Here is a 25,630-nt window from a genome sequence, read left to right as displayed (position 1 = left end):
CTCAGTTCAACAGCTGGATAAAACAGAATCTTTGTTAATTGCGTGCATGCACTAACTTTTTCTTCTTTCACATTTGCAAAATATTCTTCTTTAGGTTTGTGAATTTGCTATGCATTTGCCAAATGGGAGTGTACCTGATGAGCCGGTGCCTGCTGCTATGCGTCAACAGGTCGTTGCTACCTGGGTGAAAGCCAAACAGCTAGTTCAGCATCAGATTGGGAAGTGGCTTGGAGTCGATGACGAGGTAGCAAGCCTAATTGTTTGAAAAATTAAAGGTCGCTGTTGGGCCCTTCATTATAAATACTTCGTTTCAGGGGCGGGATAGAGTCACTACTGCAAAGAGAGCTCATTCCCTCCTCTCCCATTCTCATACAGGAAAGCAGGCAGTTAACTTTTGCTTGTGGAAGTCAGGGCACCCTGTTTTTGCAGGTCTACCCCCTTCTGCTGCAATCCTCCAAACTGTATCCCATTGTGTCCCAGCAAATCCTTGACTTTCAGCACCAACTTCTCAGGAGAGGCAGGCAACTTAAGTAGATTGAGGGAACAAATCACGTGCCCTCACTCGCCCAAGCAGCAGTTGTTTACACTAAAGCAAAACCACCATTAGATACAAGCCAAAGTCCATAGCTGCCAAGTTATCCCTTTTTTAAGGGATTTTCCCTTATGCTGAATAGGCTTCCTCGCGAGAAAAGGGAAAACTTGGCAGCTATGGCCAAAGTCATTATAGAGTAATCCATGTGGATTAGTAAGTAGTGTAAAGTATCGGTCCTTAACTATTCAATAATATGCCTTGTTATCTGCAAACACCCTGAATATTGATGTCTCTTTCTATTCAGGGTAATGAAGAGGGGTTCAATCCCATGGCAAAAGTTTTTATTGGTCTGGAAATGTACTCATGCAATGGTTTGGGTCTCATGGAGTTTTCGCTTCCAAACCTCTCTAATGTACGTATGTTGTTCTTTTGACTGTATGTGTGCAATTACAGCTAGTAGCTTGCTTTAAGTGAGGCAAACAATGGCACACCGAGCCAAACCATGGTTTAGCTCACTCACATGAGCACAGCTGCCAACGCCATTTCTTCTCTGGGAGCTCACGTAATTGTGTGTTCATGCCAAGTCACCTTTCGGCTTACATGCAAGTCAACTCAACCTAGAAATGTCCTGGACTAACTCTGGCCAGGGCTGCTACCCCTTTGCTAATGTTCTCATTCGGAGGAGATTCAATTATTCTCTTTCTTCTGCCCAAGTGATCCAAAGTGTTTGATTCTATCTACATTCTGAGCCTCTTGAGAAACACTACAATGCCGTTGTGCTCTAAAAAAACAGACACTGAGAACATGGTTGCCTTTATGATTTCAATTCCAATGCAAAGGAGATAGGTTTCTTTGAATTCTTCAAAGAGTTTTCCTTAATTATATTTGCTCGTGCATTATATCCCACTTCTACATGGCACTCTCAGTATTTTGCCATCTCTGTTCCCAAATAGATCCACACTTGTGCAGCACTGCAGCATCAGATGCTCCCAGACCATTCTGTACAACAGGGTGCAATATCTCATTCTGTGAAATATCTTAGACTGACAATATTAGATGTTGGCATTGTGAACACAGGAAATTATTATTATTATCTGACTATCATCTGCAGTTGGTGAAAATGGCATTGGAGTGCAGTTGGTCAGACTCACTGGTGGAACTTCAGACAATGACCAGACTTGCACATTTTGCACACACCATCCATGATCATGAAATGGTATTGACTTGCTCTCAGAAGGCTTTGGAATTAGATGATAAAGCAGCATACAACACTGATGCAAAGAAAAAGGCAATGTAAGTAGATGCATGACTTGCAAATCTCGACTTCTAAGAAACATTGGGTGATATTCAACTACGTTTTATCCAGAGTAGACCTGTTAAAATTAATGGACCGAATTTCATCACGCTCATTAATTTCAGTGGATCCATTCTGAGTAAAACTTAATTTAATACCACCCCATTAATCATATTTAAACATGGGTTGGAATTCAACATTGTATTATTACAAACGTTCCATCTATGCATGCTTATTAGCTTACCAGGCAAAGTGATCTCCCCCTCTCTCCTTCTATGCCCTGTTCTGGGGGTTCTCCCAATCCTCCCCCCCACCAGTTTTGGGAGGGGGGGAGCCCCATTGTGCAGAGTATTCACTGGTGCAGAAGCTGGTGCAGATTTAACAGAGCTGATCTCTTAACAGCACAGACCCTTCCAAGAGGAATTTCCCCATTCCATCTTTGCCTCAGCTAAGTAATATTTTGGCATCATTAACTGTTAGTTAAAGCTAGAAGGTTCCAAGTTCTCTTAACTAGGCTTTGAAGCTGGTATAAGATGCTTGTTATATTCAACCACATTGTTTGTGGTGGGATGATTGAAATTACTCTGGGGAAGAGGCCATGCAATCCTGCGTCTCATTACCTCTGTTAAGATATTTCCTGTTACATCTGTATGGGCTCTTGGGTGATCATTCTCTTGCTCTTCTGTCTCTGCAGTATTGACTGTTGAATAATGGTTTTGTGGATGAATTTACTTTATCCACATCTGTCTCGTGAACTACAAAGCTGTATATGAAATATTTTGTTCTCAAGCATTCCTGAGTTTGAAAAACTCTGTAGGGGTTTCCATTCCATTACCATATCTAATAAATGGAAATAGCATCCCATCTTTTATCAGTGTCTTTTAGCCAACTTTAACCTGAAAATTTTCATGCTGTTGATAAATACAGTTCATTATGAATATTAGAACTGAAAGATAAATACGGCATAGCAGGGGTTGGGAGAATGCTTTTACAGCTTCCTTCAGAATGTGTACAATAGAACTTTGCTGACCTCTAATGGATATAAAAATTATTGCATTATACTATTTGCCCTATGTTGTACCAATCTATGTTCAGGATGGTCATAAGGGTAAAAGTAAATAGGGCCAAACTAAACATGGTATACAGTTGCATGTAACATTGACCCTTTAAAAAAAAAAGAGAAAGAGAGAGAATCAACCACAGGAGGATGAAGTCTTAAGCAGAAAACCAGGAGGTAGAGAAGAAATGCTTCTTCTTTCTCCTTGGTCCATTTTTATGCTGAATCCTCCCAGTTTCCAATATCTGTTATTTGTACATGAATAATTTGTAAATCCCAGCTGTCCAGATTATTTCTTGTAAATGATTTTTAGCATTTCAGCTTGATATGAGAAGCCTTCCCAAACTCCTATTCATTTTCATTCAGGTTTAACAGCATAGGTTGTTTTGAACTGCATATTATCCAAATGCCTTTTGCATGTCGCCCAGACCATTTCAGTTTATAAGATTTGTTGTGGTTTTTCTTTCTCTCAAAAATGGTACCCAAGGTGGTTTTCAACATTGAGATAATATCATGTAACGTTATATTGTAACATTATAATAATGATACTATAAAAATACTGAAGAAGAGCTGAAACGGCCTCTCAGAACTGTGTGGAGGCATAACATTTTGCTTGGAGACTTTGATTTTAAAGGTACAATTCCCCTCTTTGCAATGGAATTCGTTTAAATAAATCTTGCTCTGAACACCATTGCTGTAGCAAGAGCCAGTCTCTCAAGTTGTAGACTACATCCTGGAAATGAAAACATTCATACCAGGACAAAGAGGCTGCCGAGCCTAAATTTGCTGGCACTTCAGGCTGGTACTATGGGCTTTTGCAGATGGTGCACAGAATGGCCATGTGCTGTTTCTGCCAAGGAAACGACCACAGACATTTATGCAAATGGACAGGAAATTTCCCTGTGAACTCAGATGCTTCAGATTTTGCCACAATCTGATTTTCATAGTGTTCCACAGGAAGAAGCTGCCCACCAGGGGACACAAACATCCTTGTGCTCGCAGATGTGTTTAAAGCCTAGTTTTTTACCTATATTGTACTGTACTGTAATGTTAAAACTCCAGTTGGCAATGGCTTGTTTTTTTACAGGAGCGATTATGCAGAGAGACAGAGCATGCTAAGCATTGCTGCTTGTACACAAGGGAAGAGTATGATGGAAAATTTGGCTGGGAAGAAACATATGCGTTTGGCGGCATCAAAACTCTTTGTTGAAAGTGCAAGGTATGTTGCACGTTTTGGACCATATTAAGTTTCCTTTCCCTTAAAATAAGAAATGTATATACGCCATACATATGCAAAACCTATGCAATGAAGAGTATTGACAAAATCAGAATTTTTACCCACACAGAACATTCATATTCTCCTTACAGCATAGAGTTATAGAATTGTATATTTGGAAGAGACCATGAAGGTTATCTAGTGCAGGAATCTTTTGCCCAACATGGGGCTCGAAACCCTAAGATTAAGAATCTCATGGTCTGCTGATTGAGCTATCCTAGCATACTACTGATTTCTTCAAACGTCATGGTACCCAATTATGGCTTACTGCAGGCGTCCCCAAACTTCGGCCCTCCAGATGTTTTGGACTACAATTTCCATCTTCCCCAACCACTGGTCCTGTTAGCTAGGGATCATGGGAGTTGTAGGCCAAAACATCTGGAGGGCCACAATTTGGGGAAGCCTGGCCTACTGGGTCTAGGGTGACCGACAGGAAATACACATGTATAAGGCCCCAAGACCCTTCACTTTCATTTTTTCAAAAAAGTAAAACAGTGAAATATGGAGCCGCTGTTCTAAAGCTGCAGGTGCAGAGGCACTAAGGATGCTTCATCACTGTTGCTAAGCAACCAGGGACAAGAACGTTGACCACCCTCACCTGGGACTTGGAAAGGGGCTGTGTCTCCCAGAGATCTAGCAGACATTTTTTTAAAAGTTCTCAGCAGTATGGCTTACAAATTATAGAATAATTTTAGCGGAGACTTGAAGTTACTAATTATTGTGCCACGTGTTTTTTCAGTTCTTTGGATGAGTTGCCACATGGGCAATAGATATATTTGCACTTTCCATTTTTGTGGGGGAGGGAAAACAGCCATGGCTTCTCCCTCTTGTTTGCTCTCCAGGCATGACATCAAACCATCTCACATTGCAACTCCCGCACCCTGTGAAATTATTATATACTCTGATGTATTTAAATTGGCATCTCATAATGGGAAATGTGTTCAGGATAGATATGAAAGTAGCTTGAAGCTGCTTAAGGGCTAAATAGCTCCATTATTTGGATTTCAATCTTAATGGAGCATTAGAAAAATGTCATTTATGAAAATAACATCACCTAATAATCTGTACCTCTGAGGTTAGAAATGCTATGGACAGATGGTCTGAATATCTGCAGATAAAAATTTATGTAAGGAAGTATGAGTGCAACATTTCCAGACTGCAGGAACAGACTGCATTTAGAAAAAAATATATATACCAATTGGTGATAAGAAACATCTATAAAATACTGTTAGGTTCTGTTAAGCAACACACTGCTTGTTTAAAATTTAATGATAAACTGGATGCAATATTTAGGTCATCTAGTAAGTTCTGACATTTGAGGAAACATCTGGACATGTTGCATTATTTTTTTCACCTTGTACTAACCTGAGGGAAAACTGCTATGAAGTGATTACCAGATGGTATATAATTCCTCAAAAATTATAATTATGGGCACGGAGGATTCTCTCTATTGCAAATGTAACTGTGGCTATTTTTTTTAAAGTGTGGCAATGGGAAACTATTTTCAACAAATCCATAGGAATCTGTTAAATAACTTGGAGTTCCATTCACAATTACACCATTTCCCCCCCTTTACAATGTGCAAAGATATACATATATTTTTGAGTGTGAAAGGATGTACATTTTCCACAGACTTTTTTTTCATTTACAGAAAACATACCCTTTTGTTATAGAGTGAATCCCTTAATACATTTAGGAAATGTGATATCTAATCCTTGCAAAAGGATACTAGGCTTGCTGCACTGTAATTGGATCAAGTTTTTACTACATCTTGCCAGCTGACTGTATTGTGTTTTCCACCTTCCTAGGTATGCAGGAGAAGCTGGGGATATTGCTCTTGCTATGATAGCAGCTAGACACTTCTGGAATGGCTGCTTACCCTTCATTGGTTCCTCAGCGGATAGACAGCAGCTCAAGAAGCCCACTGAAATCATTATCAAGAGCATCAATAAAGCATCAGAAGCCAAACATAAGCAGGTAATAAATAGCAGTACCTTCTATATCTAATACCTTTTATGGGAATGTTTTCCCTTCAATTTAAAACGGAATGAGCAACTTAAAACTAAATTGGGGCTAGTTCACTCATATCCTTACGTGACATTTGCCAAGAGGTCCTGAATTTGCTGGTTGGGACTTTAAAATAACTACAACTAATCAACAGCCCTTCACTTCCCCATCCTCTTGGCTTCTTAGACCACGAACTGCCAAATCTCTCTTACATGCCCACAGTCTACTGCCATTGAAGGCACACCTTATTCGAGCTGTTTTGCCAACCAAATAGACCTTCCTTCAGAGAAGTATGCTTTGTCAAAACTGTATTAAAATGTTCATGAGCATTCCCCCCACCCCTACTCCATTATTTAGGAAATGGAGCATATGTTACACTTGCATCAGTGGGCTACATCAGACTTTCAAAGCAGTAGTTTCTCAGATGGGCATTCAGGTAAGTTCTCATCCTTTGATCATGAAGTTTGCTTGGTTTTTGTGAGTTGGCTGTATTGGCTTTGCAATATCTAAAATATCGCTTTTAATCTGTTTCAAAGGTGCTGATGAGGATTTGACCTTAAGGACATTCTTATATATATTACTGTTCCAAGTATATGCTGATAAATTTGACTGGGAGGCAGGCCTCAAAGTCTTAGAGGAAGCTAATCAGATGCTCCCTCGAACTAAGCACAGACTGTAAGTTGTTTGGATTGTTCTTAGGAAGTTGTGGGGGTTGCTGGTGCTTGTTGTTATTTACCAATCTAGAAATAGAGCTGATCCAAGATCTGGAGAGGGTGTGGAACTGTAGGAGGACGTGTGGAAGAGAGATAGAAGAATGGGAGAAGGAGAGTAGGTTGAAAGTGAAGCACACGCAAAGGAGTTCTGCAGAGGTCTGCTGGTGTGTGTTGCACCTTGTCAACCACTGTACCACCCCATCGCCCTTCCTCTGGCAAGCAACAGTGACACGCATTCCAGGAGGCTAATGTTGTGCTCTGCTGCACTGTTTGGCTGAGCACCCGCTGGCAGCACAGCTGCCCCACATTTGGTGCTTTTTCTCTCGTGCTTGTAAGATGACAACAGGCGGGAGTTGAACTTCCCTAGCAATTGAAGGCAAAAATCACTGCTCAGATTTGAAGAAGCTTCTGGGGTCTGTTATATTCTGAGAAACCTATTTTGGCATTAAGTGGTGTGTAAACTAATTAATAACGGTGATGATTAAAACTAAGTGTTCATTATCAAGTCTCAAGAAGTAGACACTGTGGGAGGAATTAAACGTGCTATGTTGAACATTCATCAGCTCAAGCGTTTCAGCTTGCTGGACGGAACGATTCCCCCCCTCCTCCCCCCATGCTCCATTTTGGGGTGGGTTCCCCCAACACTTCCCTTCTGAGCCAGTTTAGGGAGGAGAGGAGAAGGAAGAAGCCCCGTTGCATGGGTGGAAGTCCTTGTGCAGAGCTTCCATTGCTGAGATGCATTAGGTGAATCCCTCTTAAGTCTCATATCCAGTATGCATTTTTCAGGCTGAACTCTGGGCTAAGATTAATTGCTGTAGATTGTTGGAGACAGAAGTACTTGTCACACATATATGTTGACTTCTGATTCCAAAACGCACAATAAAAGCCGTAAGATATCACTTAAAAATAACTTACATTAAATCAGTACTGTGCATTGATTTTGTCAAATTGTTTTTCCTAGCCCAATATTTAAACAGATGGTAATGGTGAAGGCAAGACTTGGGCGTAACTATATAATGGAAATTCAGAAATTCAGAGATGAAAGTGAAGACTACATGTCAGATTTGTGGCATTGTCTGGCATCTGTGTCGTCAGATCTTGTGGGACAGTTGTCTTGCTACCAAAATGCAATTGAAGTTTTACAGGTCTGTATCTGCCTTCTTTTTAAAATATTCTTTTAAAATATTACTGCTAGGTGTTTCTGAATTGTAAAGATTGTAACAGCTGTATGGCAGGCAAAAATCAAACAGGTTAAGCCATTTCTAGTATGAAAATGCAATTATGGGAAAATTTTCTGCTGTTCACATTCTATCAGCCATTTTATGTGTGTGGCCATGAATTTATTTTGGGGCTATCCACTCCAACTGCAAAAGAGGACATAAATTTGTATATAACACCAGTTTATGCAAATCTGTGTCCTCTTTTGTGAGTAGGTCATGGGCCCAATCTTTTGAGCCCAGAAAATCCTATTGGCACTCCTATATGCTGTATATACCTGGGATGTGTGGCTTGAGACACTATGCATAAACATTTATTGTAGTATTCTGGTTGACTTTATGCATTCTTTTTTTCACTGATGAGGAGTCATCAGTAGATGTTTAAAATATTGCTTTGCTAGTATGTTTGCAAATAATGTTGTCGGTTAACTTGAGATGTTTGGATTCCTAACAGCTGTGGACATACAAGTTCCATAGTTTGTCTGAGATCAATGCATTCCTCTGCACTGGTTGCAAAATTTGCCTTGGCTGCAAGTAAGTTGTGAGCTAGGCACCAAGACAAGTACCGGTATCATAAGGGGGAGTGTGAGATGTGTGACATGCTTAACCTAGGCAAGAGTGATTTTTACATTTTTGTATGTTTGCTTAGCTGATGTTGTTCAGTTTAAAATCAATTATTTGTATTCTGCACATTGTGACCAATTGTGACGGCTTAATAGCTTTTAGCAATAAAGATTCATTCATCCATTATCAAGAACAACTAGGTTAAGAATGCATTCCCTGTTTTTATACAGAAAAAAGAAAATGCGTTAAAGAAAGTTGATAATCTAATAGCATTTGCAGAATGGCTGTACTGCAATCAGTTTCCTCTTAGTGAAGCTATTAAACACCTGGACTGGGCAGTATATATATTACTGTACCTGAAACCTCACCGAAAAAGCCCTGAAGAAGAAGGTATTTGAATAAGTTATTTCAGAGTTTGTTTTCTTTCCAGTGTATTCTGATATATTAGTAACCTGTATAACTTTCTCTTTGACCCTGAGGACATATTTTAGTTTAGGCTTCTGTTTATTGTTCTCCTTTCTGAACAGTACTTTTTATATTAAATTTATAGATTCTGCAATGTCAAGATTTTAGCTTGCATGACTTCTCCTTTTAAAATGAAGATAAATACAAACTCTCTACCATGAATATCTAGAGAACTGCTACATTTTTTATTTTAAAATAATGGCGAAGGAGATGTGTTTCTTCATCCTAGCGTCACTAGACGTAAAAACAACAACAACCCCTACCTAGGAGAACATAATCCATATTAAAATTGTGGCTAAATACAAACTTAACGCTTCCACCCCAAGCCAGCTCCTCACCATACCCCTATTTTGCTTAATATCCTGATTATGAGTTCTGAAGCTTGTTCACAAGTTTGTGACACTTTGGTTGCCTGGTAAAAGTATTGACCTAGTGTGGATTTTGGATTTTGTTTGTATGAGAGAACGTGGTGACTTTATAGTAACTTTATAGTTATTTCTTACCACAGATTTTAATGACCAAATTGCCATTGAGGATATAAGAAGTATAAAGCAGTTAGAAGCTTTGTTTAGAGCTCACACGGTAATGGCAGTCATTTCCGGACATAGTTCGCCTTTTCATGAGCAGCACTGTTTGATGGCATATGCTTTTGTGATGCGCATTTGGCAGGTAAGAAAATAATAAAAAGTATGGTGAGTTGATGTACTGTGTCAATATGCCAGCTTTCCTATAAACTGTTCCCCTCAATCACATAGATTGTATGAAAAGTAAGATTATTACAACAACTTTTGACTTCATTTTTCTATCCTTATTCTGTATAATTCTCAAAGGATGCTCATCCATATACAGTGGTACCTTGGCTCTCAAACACCTTGGTACTCAAATGCCTTGGTTCTCATACGCCGAAAACCCAGAAGTAAGTGTTCCGGTTTCCGAACATTTTTCAGAAGTGGAATGTCTGATGCAGCTGTCAGCTATTGTTTCCAGGGCACCTGCACCAATCAGAAGCTGCGCCTTGGTTTTTGAACATTTCGGAAGTCAAACTGACTTCTTGAGCGGATTAAGTTTGAGAACCAAGGTACCACTATATGTGTAAATCATGGCGCTTTGATGCTGTATTTTTCCTTCAAGAATGTAATGAAAGGGTTATTTGCAAAAAAGAAGTAAGATTATTACAATATAGGTTTTGATGAAAATATATTGTGTGTTTCCCATGCTCTCCTCTCTGCAGTATATTCCCCTTGTTCTCCATCCCTCATGGTTCAGGAGGTTGCTGCAGATATAGAGTGAGGGTTGAGTAGGACAAAAAACTCTTCTATGAATTTCTGTAAGTTAACCGGTTTTAGAATCAAGGCTATTAACTTGCATCTGTATAGGTTTGCTCTTTATAAAAGTAAAGGAGATCAATCCTACTCAGTTGTCCTAATTCTTTCATTTTCTGCATTTGGTTGGCTGTAAATAACTCAGCCTTTTGTAGGTTTCCTTCCCGGACTAAAAACAAATGCAATTGTTTTTGCTCAGGTGTCACTGGCAGCGGCGGGAACCTTTTTAAAGACAATGGGTAAACTTTCACCAACTCAGCAAACGAGTCCCAAATCGAAAGGCAAAAAAGATGCAAAACAAAACAAAGATGCAAAACCAGTAAGGCACTCTTCTATATAAAAAACATGCTTTCCCCCCAAAGAAAATGTTTTAGTTCTGAACAGCTATCGCTGTAATAAATTATTAAGTAACAGTTCTGTAAATCTCCTTTTCTTTAACTCCCTATGCATCCCAATCCAATGAAGCAGGTTGCATGTCCAGGCGTTGTGACTGACCCGCCCCCACCCCCCGTTAAATGACCACTCATGACAACATACGTTTTTGGTTTAAATTAGGCCATAACTTTATTGATTACAGATGTACAGTGGAACCTCGGTTTACGAACACAATTGGTTCCAGAAGTCTGTTCATAAACCGAAGTGTTCGTAAACCGAAGTGAGCTTTCCCATTGAAAGTAATGGGAAGTTGATTAATCCGTTCTAGACGAGGAAAAACACCCCCTAGAACGGATTAACCGCTTTGCTCCGATGCCTTCGCGGAGGCCGGGGAGCGTTTCCACGACTGGGCTGTGCAGCCGCAAAAGCAGTCCCCGGCCTCCGCAAAGGCATCGGAGCGAAGCCCCAGCCTCCAGAAGGCATCGGAGCCGGGACTTCGCTAGAAGCTAGAAACTCCGCAAAGGCATCGGAGCGAAGTCCCGGCTCCGATGCCTTCCGGAGGCCGGGGAGCGTTTCCGCGACTGGGCTGTGCAGCCGCGAAAGCAGTCCCCGGCAACCGGAAGCCGGGGACCGCTTTCGCGGCTGCACAGCCCAGTCGCGGAAACGCTCCCCGGCCTCCGCAAAGGCATCGGAGCGAAGCCCCAGCCTCCCCAAAGGTATCCGACGCTCCGATGCCTTTGGGGAGGTTTGGCCTTTGCTCCGATGCCTTCGGGGAGGCCGGGCCTTCGCTGCGGGCCTCCAGGAGGCATCGGAGCGAAGGCCTGGCCTCCCCGAAGGCATTGGACGCTCAGTAGACCTCCGGCACCTCGGTTTACTAACTTCCGGGTTAGGATAGTTCGTAAACCGAAAGTTCGTAAACCGAGGTGTTCGTAAACCGAGGTACCACTGTAAATGGCATTGGCTCAGACATCGGGTATAACCTATATCAACCAACCCACCTGTTGGTTGAATCTCCCCAGGAGTCAAACTGTTGGTGAGGGGGTCCTATGGCATACATCAAATAGCTACTGCCCCACTGAGAATGCGTTTGAGGAGTGCTATGGTCCTAGCCGCAAACTGGGCATCTAGAAGGAGCACCTGCTCCAGGAACACTTTAATGGGATAATGCATTCCCTTAGAAGGGCAGGCAGAGGCTTACAACCTCCCCTCTAACCCATGACTAAGACTTAACGCCACATCCACAATAGTTGTGACAATTGCTACGAGGTAGGCAAAAACCCCAGGTCAGCCAGTTGACCTGAAGGACAAATTCCTCCCCGCTCCCAAAGACAGTGACCAATCATAATCCATACCAAGGTCATAAATACACACTGCTCCATGATGGGTAGATAGCAGCTTAATTATAGGGAGGGTGGGGGATCCAAAAGACCAAAGTGCCAAGTTTGGGGCTGGCTTTCCTTAAATACTCTGGGAGTGGACCTGAGTGAAGTCCTATGATGGACTCAGTCATGCCCAACCCTTATGAGTGCCCACCCCTTGGTCTGGCTGCTATTGGCCAATCTGCAGCTGAACCCAATTCAACTTTTCCCCTGGCCAACAGGAGAGGATCTAACATCTCCCACTGCCCAGGGGACCCAGCTAAAAGTGGCTGCAAGTGCAGCGGGACATGACAATGCCATGCTACTAATGGCGGTTGACCTGTAGAATTCACAAGTGCCCATGTGAGCCCATGATCCAGATCTTTGTGAAATCCAGTGGAGTGAGACATAGCTTCAGTTGCAGAACTGTATGTATGTATATAAGCTGTGTAAAACACTGAATATTGTATTAATACTTTTATTCTATGGTGTAATAAAAAATTCCTTTCCTCCCTCTTTTTCCCAAAGCCTTCTGCTAATCAGACTTCACCAACAAGCCCTCCTAAAAAAGACAAATCTTCAAAAGATGCTAAACAGGTTCATTTTCTTTTAATATTATTTTAATGTTCATGGGGGCGGGGGGGGGGGGAATAGACTTCCTTAATGCAGAGTCTTGTTTTTCAGGCACAGTCAGCCAAAGACAAAGCAAAGAAGAAAGGGCCAAGTGAAGCCTTGCCCGCGAATGTGGAGGAGTGGGCTAGCTATGAATGTCCTGATGAAATTAGAGATGCATTTAAACAGGACTTAAGTGGCTATGCTCTGAACAGGGAAACCATTTTGGCACCTGTGAGTAACATTTCCAGATTTTGGTTTGTAGGGGCTGCTATCTTATCTTCTTAGATCTGTATGAATTTGAAAGACTTGTTGGAGTCGGAGGGAACAGATTTGCTATGGCAACATATATTGGGTAGAGATGAGTGACCTAACTGAACACCACGGTGGATTCAGTTGGAGATATAACATCTGCCAAATGTTCAATGCTGCATGTGACCAGCTTGTGTTTCAAAGAAGGCAAAACCAGTTTTCCCTGAGCTTGATTCTAGAGAGGGGTTGTTTGTGTGAGCAAACCACTTCCACAGGAACCGTATCTCTCAGTTCCACATGCCCATAAAAGAAAAGATAGTATTTTTTGTGGATCCTGAGTTTTATCTGAGTATAAATGTCCTACGTATTTGGCTTTCTGATAAAACCATTTTTAATGAGAATGTTGAAAGTTTCTTTTCACGCTGATTTTCAGGTTGCCACAAAGATGGCATATTTAGTGGTTCAAAAGGTGGGACAATGTGTCCGAAGTATACATTTGTGTATAGCAAGTCCCTGATGTATAAAATTGGAGAACATTGCTTCATTGCCCCACTTTCAGAGTTAAAAATGCAGAATTGAGACAGAAGTATTGACAACGTTTCCATCATCCATTCTTTTAATTTTCAGACACGTACCATATACTACCTAGACCTTTTGGTTAAGGAGCTACAGACAATTTTATGTACTCACTTGACTGTTCCGGTTCTTCATCTGGCTGAGATCATTTCTCGTGATATCGTAGAAAGCAAAAGTCTGTCAGATCTCTACCACCTTCGGTTTGTATTCATTATTCTGCAGTCACTATAAAACATTTCACTTCCCTGCCCTTCATAAATTCAAATCTGTTTTTGGTTGTGGTGTGTAAGTTAATCCCTTTCTGTACTTTATGATGTGCCACAAATTATGGATTTATGGTTCCAGAAGGTATTCCCACAAAGTTCCCTGCATGAGCTGAATCTCAGGGAGGTTGATTCTCACCCATTACTAACAGAGCACGGTCATGACTACAACTCCCATCAGTCTTAGCCATTATAGTCTGTTGTCAAGACCTGTCGTCTGTATGACCACTGGTTTCCCATGCCTGGTTGATCAGCAGAACAAGTGTGCTGGACCAGAATAATGTGTGTTCATATTGATGTAGGTGATCATATGTGGTCTGAAACATAGGGAGAGGCAAGTGCCCCTTGCACCTTCTAAATGGCACCCCCAGTAAGCCTAAAAATTGCTTGTATGCATAATTGCTTGAGCATTAAAAAATCTTAGACGTTAAACAAAAAAATAAGTCTAGGCAGTTTGAACTTTCATTGGCTGTGCTTTGTCATGTTTGTGTCTGAAAATGAAAGTTTTAGCGTTTATATTTTGATGTAGTCTACATTTCAGTGTTTCAGATTCCAAGCATTTTGCTATCAAAAACATAAAAGTACGAGTGTGTGTGTGTGTGTGTGTGTATGTATGCAAGTCTCCTTGAATTTGGGTTTTTTGTCTGATAGCACTGTTACAACACAGCTATACAGCTGCAAATAAAACGTTTTAAGTGTGTTTTAAGTCCAATATACAATGTGACACTAGATTGTGATAGTGAACCTTTTGTAAAATTCAATGTATTCAATGTATTTTTTAAAACGCTTTTTTTAAAAAAATGCATTTTCAGAACTTTTTAAATATGTGTATTTAATATTCCACCCATCTAATTAACTTGCTATTTCAGAAGAAGTGATATCTGAGACTGTTAATGACAAGTATTTTCTCTTCATTAATACTCATAGCATGACTAGGAATCCTAGCCTTTGTTGCTCTTAGGCAAAGTGATCTTGTGGGGATTGATTTATAGGTGAGGAACTAGGAAGTATTGCTTAACTCTCCACTCCCCCCCCCCTTACTGCCTTTCACCACTTGATGTAGCAAAGGGATCTGGGAACTCCAGCATGGAGCAAAATACTTTTCTTCCACCCATCATTTCTCCCCTTTGAATTCCACTCACTGCCACCACTGTTTGTCTTGGAGACAAGACAGCTGGGTTTTCCAGGCCTGCAGTGGCCTCTGAATATACAGTTTTTGCCTTTTTCTTTGAAACTATACTGCATTACTTGAGCCAAAGTGTACATAGATTAACTATAACAACACTGCTTTCTGCAGAACATCTTTCCGTACCAGAAAGTGCAAGTTTTAAAATGTCTGTTTTAAAGCTGTGTTTAATTGACAATGCAGACAGATAGACTGTTCTGTTTTGCTCTTTAAGTCCTCAAAATTCTGTTGATGGAAATGGGATTTTAAATATACCTAGCAGCAAGCCACTCCTGATTCAGGCATCCCTAACTGATCCTGTAGCTTCCCTTCAGTTTCATTGGGTTCTAGCTTTATGCAGGTCCCCTTCTTGCCACATATTTCCAGAATGCACATTGCATGAAATCAATTACATTTTCAAATGAACTAGGGCCAAGTCTTCATTGTGCAAAAGTACCATATCTTGTCAGCAGGTAATTTGTATTTTGTATAGATTGTGTCCTTTGTTTTCACAGACTCTCCAGGATGTGTTTAGATTTAAAATTGTGCCAAGCATCATTTAATCATGAGAAGGCAGTGGGTGAAGTATACATTAATGAAATGGAACAAGGAAGGTATGATCTTCTGAAGCAAAGTGTGTAATCTGAAAAGTTCATCATGGATTCTGTACGTACCTAACACCCCATTTCCAGTGGAGCAGCTGGGACTATTTGCATGCAGCCTTTCAAAAAGCTTAAGAGTCCACCAGTCAGCTATTTAATAGGGAAGGGGATTAGGGATGCATGGGGATTGTATCCAGCTCCCCAGTCACCCCCCTTAGTGGCTGAGTGGAATTTTAACCTTTTTGAGAGGGTTCTATAGATGGATTCATCGTTCCCTGGATTTGGATGTATTACAGTGTAAGCATAACAGTTGTTTCCTCTAAGAGCAGCAGCTTTTTGCACTGTGCTGGCATAACTGAATTTAAGTTATTCTACGCCCATTAACAAAATGATTAACGTGGCCCCATGGACATCTCAGTAATGACTTTCCATGTTAACATGTTGATCCTCATTGTTGTTTTGCTTGTTATTGTTTGCAAAATTGTTTTCCCTTCTCTTTTCTCTGATTCAGGTTTAGACAAGATATAGCATTTAAAAAGGAGAATGCCATACAGAACATGCTGAAGGATACCAGACTTGCCAGTTTAAAGCCATCTGATAGTAGTAAAAAATTGCTTATTGCAAAAGATAAGGTAATTTACTTTCACTTTGCAAATAGATCAAAGTGAGAAGGCATTTTGATGCCTTTAAACTCTTTATGGCTTTTAGAAACAAGGTCAATTGAATGAATGCCATGCAGTAAACCAGGGGTTCCCAAACTAAGGCCTAGGGGCCGGATGCGGCCCAATCACCTTCTCAATCCAGCCCGCAGACAGTCCAGGAATCAGCATGTTTTTACATGAGTAAAATGTGTCCTTTTATTTAAAATGCATCTCTGGGTTATTTGTGGGGTATAGGAATTTGTTCATATTTTTTTTCAAAATATAGTCTGGCCCCCCACAAAGTCTGAGGGACAGTGGACCGGCCCCCTGCTGAAAAAGTTTGCTGACCCCTGCAGTAAACTATGGCTTCCATTGTTAGCAGTATATCCCTTAATTGCTGCGGGGCCCAGTGAGCGAAAACGGGTGGCTCTTGTAGAGATGGAAGTTTGAGGCTTTTCCGAGTTTTTTCCTTTTATTATTAACTCTTAAGGAAAAGTACATGTTCACAAGGGCATTTCCCAATGTAGCTGATTTGGTTAAAGGGGAGTAATTGGTGATACACCACACATCTTTAACTAGAATCCTGTTGCTTTGTCCTCCACTGAACCCAAGATTCTATACCATTTTTATGCTGGAATTTTCCATGATTCAGGTCTCTTGCTTAAGATCTGCCTCTCCAGGAACTTGTTGCAGGTGGCCTTCTCTCCATCAGCTATTTTTCTGGAGTCACAGTGCCGAGTATCTTCACTATCCCCTCTCTGGGCCTCTTGTCCTGTCTGGTGTTAGGACATTCTGTTGGTTTCCTCAGCTGCTTCTTCCTCAGCTGTTCACTCACCTACCCCATACTTTGTTTCATTATTTTAGAACTGCATTTCCTATCACCATGCACCTCCTATTTCTGCCTCCTGTTATGCAGATTTTAGAGGCGTTTGCACTACGTACCTAAGCACAGGCTTATGGTGGCTGGCTTATGGTGGAAATACTGTTTGTGGGGGACAGGAGGTGGGCAGGTGTGGAGGACACCCTGGTCCTGAATGGGGCAACTGTGCCCCTGAAGGACCAGGTGTGCAGCCTGGGAGTCATTTTGGACTCACAACTGTCCATGGAGGCACAGGTTAATCCTGTGTCCAGGCCGGCTGTCTACCAGCTCCATCTGGTATGCAGGCTATGACCCTACTTGCCCACTGACTGTCTCGCCAGAGTGGTGCATGCTCTAGTTATCTCTCGCTTGGACTGCTGCAATGTGCTCTATGTGGGGCTACCTTTGAAGGTGACCCAGAAACTACAACTAATTCAGAATGCGGCAGCTAGACTGGTGACTGGGAGTGGCCGCCGAGACCACATAACACCGGTCTTGAAAGACCTACATTGGCTCCCAGTACGTTTCCGAGCACAATTCAAAGTGTTGGTGCTGACCTTTAAAGCCCTAAATGGCCCCAGTCCAGTATACCTGAAGGAGCGTCTCCACCCCCATCATTCAGCCCAGACACTAAGGTCCAGTGCTGAGGGCCTTTTGGCAGTTCCTTTGCTGCAAGAAGCCAAGTTACAGGGAGCCAGGCAGAGGGCCTTCTTGGTGGTGGCACCCGCCCTGTGGAATGCCCTCCCATCAGATGTCAAGGAAATAAACAACTATCTGACTTTTAAAAGACATCTGAAGGCAACCCTGTTTAGGGAAGCTTTAAATGTTTGATGTTTTATCGTGTTTTTAATATTCTGTTGGGAGCCGCCCAGAGTGGCTGGGGCGGGGTATAAATAATAAAACAATAATAATAATAATTCTCATCGGGCTTTGCAACAGATTTCAGATTTTTTAAAAAAGGAATTGGAATGCTAAACATAATCCCTTTTGCCAATTTTAGAATTAAATGCTGACTTAAATGGAATTGCAATTCTAGAATCACTCTTTCCTTCTTTTTTAATACAGATTTTGGAACTGAACCCTGTGACTGAAAAGGGATTAAGTGGGCTTTCTTTCCCCTACTTGTGGATAGACAAAGCTGAAGTTCTCATGAAATTAGGTTTATATCAGCCAGCAAGGCTACTACTTGCAGAAGCACACCATGCAACTCAGGTAAGTTTGAAAATTGATCCCAAACTGGAATGTGATACAGTCCCCTATGCACTGGCATCGTCATAAGATTCTCTCAGTGCTCCTTCCCAGCTTTCAAGTTGTCTTCTTTTGAACTATTTATTCAAATTTAATCTTAGAGAAGTCCTACGGCTTACTCCCAGGTAGCGATGGAACGTTCTCTCAGTTTCTCATTTTTCAGTTCTCCATATTTTGCAGCAATTTGCAAAAAAAAAGAAAGAAAGAAATTAGCATGAGAATTAATGTCATTTTAGTCTGAGTTTCTCCTAATAAACTCCTGTAGAAATTAGGAGGTGCGTTTTACATGTTCTCGATTTTGTTTGTTTTTCATTGTTCTAAATACATAACACTGGGCTCTTTGGTAAGACTGAACTTACAATTTCATTTACCTGAAATACCATTTTTTCTAGGAAACGAATGATTTATGTACTGTATCGCGGTGCCTTTATCTTCTAGCTGTGCTAGCTAACTTGGAACAAAACCATGGACAAGCTAAAGAACTGCTCGAGAAGGCACAATTGATAGGTGGAAATGAGAAATTTTGGCTGAATAGCACTTTGTGTCTCACAGATGCAATTTTAGGGGAAGATGAGGAAAGAAAAGAGAAAATGGTAAGGAAATGATCTGGATATTTATCTCACTTTGTCTTTTGTCACTGATGTTTACTTCAGTACTTCAGGCACCTTTCCTGAGAAACCTTGTTCAACCACAGGGATCTGTCCTACGTATTCTGCAATGAATGCAGATGCAAATAATTCCTTCAACTTCTCTGCTGTCTCTCTCCCCCCCCCCTCTGCCCTTTAACACACTTTTGATGTGTGTATTTTAATGTTTTTAGCAGTATGTTCATGAAATACATTTTTTTCCTCCTCCCTCATCCTCTTCTTCTTCTTCTGCATCTCTTATTGTTAGCTTGCGTTTATTTTCTAAAGTTCCGGTTCCCTTTTCTTCTTCTTATTTGGGTAAAGTCTCCCATTTTCTAAAAGGTACCTTCTTGCCTCTGACAGCGTGCTTGACTCTGTTAACCACCCTGACCTTTTCATTTTTCTTTTTGGCCTTGGTAATACTTTTTTTCTGATTTGCAGTATATATTCTAGTTGAGCTTCTACTAGTTTTTAATAACATCACCCCCTGGCCTTGGAGAGATTTGGCCTTCTTGACTTTTACTTTCGACTTCCTTTATAAGCAACGCCCTCCTTTTTTAGAAGTTCCTGAGTTGAAGTCAAAAGTGACTGTATTGAGCTTCACATTGGCAATTTTCCACTAAGACATATATTCAGTGCTTTTTTCTAAAAAAAAAATGTTTAGGGGTACTCTCATTTTGACTCAAGAAAAATCACCATTTTACAGTTCAAATCGGGGGAAATAAATACAGTAAATGGGCAAAAGTACAAAGATTCATGAAATGTTTAGGGATATGCGTACCCCTGCATTTCCCCCCCCCCCCCGAAAAAAGCACTGCATATATTGAACTTGATAGCACTATGAACACTGTTCCCAATCAGTTAAATGTAGAACCTTCTGGTTTTTAAAAACCTTTTTTTCTTATGTAGAGATCACAGTATCCTCCTTTTGTAGCTATATTTAATTAAGGTATACCTGGTGAGCCATATGCTCTTCAGTAAAACACAGCTTGTGTTTTCATTGAATGGATTTGCTCTGGATAGAATAAATACCTGGCCTAAAACATTTTGAACAATTCTGCTTTCTCATAGGTACAGTCTGGCCATTTTCTGCAGAGAACTGTAAATGCATTGAGACCATTATTGCTGGGAAGACCCAACAGCGAAGCTGAGTTGGGTATTATAATCACAATCCTTGAAGCCAGGTAATTAATTACAAGTTAAAACATTTATTATAACGTTTTGTGTATGGTTTGTTAACTAACAATGCAATTCCATTCAGTCAGTATATGAATTCCATTCATATACCCACTTAGTCCTGGGTATATGATCCTATATACCCTTTCCAGACAGTAATCCCCACTGAAATCTTCATGGGATTTACTTTTGCATAAATATGTTTAGGATTGCACTGTAATTTTTTTTAACTCTCTGTGCTTTTCTTAATGCAAACACAGCATAATCCAAGCATAAATATAAAACTATGCTTTTCTCTTAGCATTAGTCATAGAAATCTAAAAAACAAACAAAGAAAAAAGTGTATTAGTACAGCATACTTACTTGATCAAATATTTCATACATTATTGAGATATTTTACCCAATACTATTAATATACTCTTTTATGCAGGAAAGCATATATTCATGTAGAGTTTGGTCAAGATTTCATCAATGCTAGTAGTCATGCGAATGACTTAGCAAGATTGTTGCTGGAGCCTTATGACAAATTAATTCACATTGAGAAGGACTTCCTTTCTCACCGGTATAAAGATCGTAGTACTGAGGTTTTGCTGGTACGTGCAAATATTCACAGGTAAGTCCATAATAGTCCTTGATTATTTATTTGAATGTAAGTAGGCAGAGACCCAAAGGACAATTTTAAGATAGCTCAAGAACTTACGGTCACAAAGTAGATTTCCTCCCTCTCTGCAGCAGGTATCCATGCCACTTCTTGAACCACTTGCAACTACCTTCAGCTTCAAAGTTCTTTTGTCTTGCAGTATAGGAAAGAAGCTGCGTGCTGTTAAGAACACACACAAATCTAAAGCATTTTTGGCACATGATGAGCAGATCTTTGGAGACTGGCCCATGCATATTTTAAAAAAACCCACATGCTGATTATTTCTGGCTTGCTTTTTCTACATTGAGTCTAAATAGTTACAACAAAAATAGAACTTCTTTATTGCATCTGAATCAAATTGCACAAGCAGTGGCTGCAACGCAACAAAATGTGTGTGAAGCCAACCCACATTAGCCTGGTTCACATGCAACGGGAAGCCAAATCATGGCTAAGCATGCTTATGCAAATGTGCAGGTCCTCACAGTGGAAATTGTGACCTCTTTCCTCCTCCTCCTCCAGTCCTGTTGCTGCTGCACTGCCAATTATATGCAAGCTGGGTTCATGGTTTGTCTCGCTCCAGACAAACTACCAGCTGTAATCAAGCTTTGTTCTTGGTTTACTACTCATGGTTTGCTTGAGAGAAACAAACCACAGTTTTGCACATAATGCTAAGGGAAGTCATAGCTTTGCTCATGGGTAGGCAAACTAAGGCCCGGGGGCCGGATGCGGCCCAATCGTCTTCTAAATCAACGTGTTTTTACATGTGTAGAATGTGTGCTTTTATTTACTGGTAAAATGCATCTCTGGGTTATTTGTGGGGCATAGGAATTCATTCTTTTTTTTCTTTCCAAAATATAGTCCGGCCCCCCACAAGGTCTGAGGGACAGTGGACTGGCCCCCTGCTGAAAAAGTTTGCTGACCCCTGGCTTAGCTCAAGGTAGCCGGGCAGCAGCAGGTCCAGTGGAGGAACAATGTGGCTGTGTTCACATGGAGCTTTGTTGTGACTTAGCAGTTTGCCACCTAGGCCATGAGCACAAACGATTCTTAAGCTTTGTTGGATTCAAAAACCTGCTCCATTCATATTACAATGGTACCTCAGGTTACAGACTCCGCTAACCCAGAAATAGTACCTTGGGTTAAGAACTTTGCTTCAGGATGAGAAGAGAAATTGCGCTGCAGTGGCAGTGTAAGGCCCCATTAGCTAAAGTGGTTCCTCAGGTTAAGAACAGTTTCAGGTTAAGAACGGACCTCCAGAATGAATTAAGTTCTTAACCAGAGGTACCACTGTATTTGCTGGATCACAAGCTGCATGTAGCAGCTCTAATATTTACCATTCCTTATTGAATAAATGGAAGTAATAGTAATATTGATTGAAAGTAGTGGTGTACAATATCCGGAAATGCGAAAGCACAGAAGTAACTTTTCCTTTGTGGACACTTTCGATCAACATCTTACATGTGTGAGTGCATGCATGCATGCACACACACACTTGGCATTTTTGAAAAAATAAAATACTTGTATCATTTACTTGGTTGCCGTTACTGAATGGTGGTTATCTCTTTGAGCACAGAACTGGCACATGCTGGTAAAACCGCAGAAAAAACATTATCTGGTTATCTTTCTAAATAGATAAATTATCAAGGACTAAATACCATTTTTGAAATTTTTTAAATGTTGTTGGGTTTTTTTTACAGGATTCTCGGAAAACATGCAGTATACAAGGTAGACAAGCAGAGCCATTACCTGGATGCTTACAAGTTAGCCCAAGCAGCAGTATCACAAATGGAAGAGCTTTTTCGATATATTAATAATGTGATTCCAGTTAATGAGGTAGGTAAGGTAGTTGTGTCTTAAAATCATCTTGTAGTTTGCGCAAATTTAATAGGGAGTAAGTCCCATTAAGCTCAGTGAAGCTCGTTTCTGAGTGGACATGTATAAGACTGCACTGCGGAGACTGCAAAATGTAGAGACTGTTGACAGTCAAATGAGAGCGTTCAAAGTCCCGTCCAAACCTGGTGAACATCTGAAAATACAGAGATAAACCAATGGAGGCAGTTACTCAATGGTCATTATCTGCATTCCTTATTGCAACTCTAAATTGGGGACATTTCTGGTCATATTCAACTAAATTGTTGTGCTAGTGGAAGCCTGCTCAATGATTCCTGCTAACGCATCAGGACTTTGCTCCCTCTCCTGCCCCAGCATGCTGCCCCTGCCCTCCCCAAATCTGCTCCAGAGAGTTGGGTGAATCCCTAGAACAGCTACAGTACATTGAATACAAGCATTGGCAGGAATTTTGGACAGGTCTTTGTGGCTGTCAGCAGCCTTCACATTTGTAAATTTTACATGCAGTAATAAGTGTCACTTTGAAAAGCCACAAATGATCCTCCCCTCTCTATTCTTTTTTTCCTTCATTTTTTTATTTAACAGATCTGTGTTTCCCACCCAAGAAAGCAGTGGCCTTTTAATCTTCAAGGTGCAAGATTTTCACTCTTCTCACTCTATCCCTGATGTGTTTCATCTTGCCATGCACCACAGTCCTAGAATCTGAAGTGTTATTTTTAACTCAGTCTTATTTTTGTATTTCAGACTAAAAATATAAACACTCCCTTGATGAGAAAATTGGCTAGCATGAAAGTGACATTTATAGAGATCATTTTGGATATTTTTGTTCTCATCAATATTGAGAAAAAACGGAAAGAGGCCAAAGCAGACCAGATTGAGCAGATTATCGAGGATTTTGTGAGGTTTACGCCTGATGTTGCTTCTGTTGAGCAGGTTTGTGTTTAATTGCTTTCCTGTGATTTGGGCTACAATCGTATATGAACTTACTTGGGAATGTGACAATGATAGATCTTACTTCAGCATAGGATTATGCTGTGACTTCTGTCAAAGCAAATTTTAGAGAATCATCAGTACAGTGGTACCTTAATCCGTTCTGGAAGTCCGTTCCAAAACCAAAGTGTTCCAAAACCAAGGTGCGCTTTCCCATAGAAAGTAATGCAAAACAAATTAATCCATTCCAGACTTTTAAAAGCAACCCCTAAAACAACAATTTAACATTAATTTTACTATCTAACGATACCATGGATCCATAAAATGAAAGCCATAATCAATGTACTGTATTGTAGATTATAAAAATTAAAATTAATATTTTTCTTACCTGCGCTGATGATTGTCATTGTTTGGATGGGGGGCTTTTATCCATTTCCACAGTCACACAATCAATCAATCAATCAGTAGCTCAGCTAGGTTCCACACGGTCACAAAAACAAATTAACCGAAAATGCCTCAAAAACAAAAATGCAAAATAAATAGCAAAAACAAAAATGCCAAACTTAATCCGTTCCAGAAGTCTGTTTGACTTCCTAAAAGTTTGAAAACCAAGGCGCAGCTTCTGATTGGTGCAGGTGCCCCAGAAACAATGGCCGACAGCCACATTGGATGTTCAGCTTCCGAAAAATGTTTGAAAACCGGAACACTTCCAGGTTTTTGGCGTTTGAGAACCAAGGTACCACTGTGCTCAGTTTCTGAAGCATTGAATCATTTTTGTTGTTCATAATGTTACCAGTTTCCTGCATATTGGTTTTATTTCACGTTTTCTGAATTCTGACAGGCATGGATGAAACTCAGCCTCACAATTGGCCATAATGCCCAGGCTCAGCTAACGAGCCTACAGAGTCTTTATGCTGGCTGTCCTGATATCAGAGCCAAGTACCTCTATCTCACTGGGAAGTGTTTGCGTTTAATGGCTGATCACACAAACCCCATCTTTACAGATGTTCATTGGAGTGAAAAGGCAGCGGTACGGCATACTTTTCCTACATTTAATCAAACCGTTAATGGAAGAGGGGGAATGAACAACTTCAGGAATCTGTTTTCTGCTTATTCCACATTTTTATTTGGTGTATTATTGTGTCCTGTGTTGATTGTGTGCGCGTGATTTTACAAATTGGAATAAGTTTTGGAATAAATGTGGGGGGTTTTGTGGAGATGTGGGATATAGATATTGAAAATAAATAATCATTTTTGTGTGTGTGATAAAGAGGGCATGGGGTTGGAGGTGGCTGGGTGCCAACAAGAGAAACCACCCGTGTTGTTGTTGTTTAGTCGTTTAGTCGTGTCCAACTCTTTGTGACCCCATGGACCAGAGCACGCTAGAGCACTCCTGTCTTCCATTGCCTCCCGCAGTTTGGTCAGACTCATGTTGGTAGCTTCGAGAACACTGTCCAACCATCTCATCCTCTGTCGTCCCCTTCTCCTTGTGCCCTCAATCCTTCCCAGCATCAAGGACTTTTCCAGGGAGTCTTCTCTTCTCATGAGGTGGCCAAAGTATTGGAGCCTCAGCTTCACGATCTGTCCTTCCAGGGAGCACTCAGGGCTGATTTCCTTCAGAATGGATAGGTTTGATCTTCTTGCAGTCCATGAGACTCTCAAGACCAAACAACACCTTGCCCTGAAGTAAAAAGTAATACAGAGGCATGTTGGTGTCATAGTTCTCAAGTACTGTAATTAAGATCATGCTCAATTTGCTTGAAACCTCATGTTTAAGGGAAATAGATTGCTTGTCCTCATTGGGTCTTCCATATATTTTGGACTACAATTTCCATCAGCCTCAGCCAGTGTCAATGGTCAGGGATTGTGGGAGTTGGGGTCCAACAACATCCAAGGGCATCAGGTTGGGAATTACTCCAGAACAAAGTCCAAGAGATGCATGATCTGGAGAAGGATTTGGGGTAAGATTCGAATTCTGTGTTTTGGTAGTACATTGGTCAATCGTTGGAAGCTGA

The 25,630-nt window shown here is 40.8% G+C and overlaps 1 protein-coding gene across 6 annotated transcripts in view; it reads left to right on the top strand.

The window, feature by feature from the left end:
* The window catches only part of CFAP46 (cilia and flagella associated protein 46), an 84,066-nt gene that overhangs the window by 36,580 nt on the left and 21,856 nt on the right, over nt 1-25,630 (top strand). For all 6 annotated transcript variants that reach the window (XM_060274836.1, XM_060274838.1, XM_060274837.1 and 3 more), the window contains 23 exons: nt 95-244; nt 837-944; nt 1,644-1,825; nt 3,971-4,102; nt 5,968-6,136; nt 6,524-6,602; nt 6,703-6,841; nt 7,841-8,024; nt 8,891-9,050; nt 9,634-9,794; nt 10,647-10,766; nt 12,709-12,777; nt 12,865-13,026; nt 13,672-13,820; nt 15,564-15,662; nt 16,162-16,282; nt 18,216-18,362; nt 18,791-18,991; nt 20,096-20,208; nt 20,631-20,813; nt 22,535-22,670; nt 23,430-23,618; nt 24,457-24,645. In XM_060274836.1, coding sequence (XP_060130819.1) covers nt 95-244; nt 837-944; nt 1,644-1,825; nt 3,971-4,102; nt 5,968-6,136; nt 6,524-6,602; nt 6,703-6,841; nt 7,841-8,024; nt 8,891-9,050; nt 9,634-9,794; nt 10,647-10,766; nt 12,709-12,777; nt 12,865-13,026; nt 13,672-13,820; nt 15,564-15,662; nt 16,162-16,282; nt 18,216-18,362; nt 18,791-18,991; nt 20,096-20,208; nt 20,631-20,813; nt 22,535-22,670; nt 23,430-23,618; nt 24,457-24,645 — 3,342 coding nt within the window. The remainder of the gene's footprint in view (nt 1-94; nt 245-836; nt 945-1,643; nt 1,826-3,970; nt 4,103-5,967; nt 6,137-6,523; nt 6,603-6,702; nt 6,842-7,840; nt 8,025-8,890; nt 9,051-9,633; nt 9,795-10,646; nt 10,767-12,708; nt 12,778-12,864; nt 13,027-13,671; nt 13,821-15,563; nt 15,663-16,161; nt 16,283-18,215; nt 18,363-18,790; nt 18,992-20,095; nt 20,209-20,630; nt 20,814-22,534; nt 22,671-23,429; nt 23,619-24,456; nt 24,646-25,630) is intronic.

Source organism: Zootoca vivipara, chromosome 5 (assembly GCF_963506605.1).
Source record: "Zootoca vivipara chromosome 5, rZooViv1.1, whole genome shotgun sequence".
NCBI classification, from domain to species: domain Eukaryota; kingdom Metazoa; phylum Chordata; class Lepidosauria; order Squamata; family Lacertidae; genus Zootoca; species Zootoca vivipara.
This window is presented reverse-complemented; position numbering and strand designations above follow the sequence as displayed.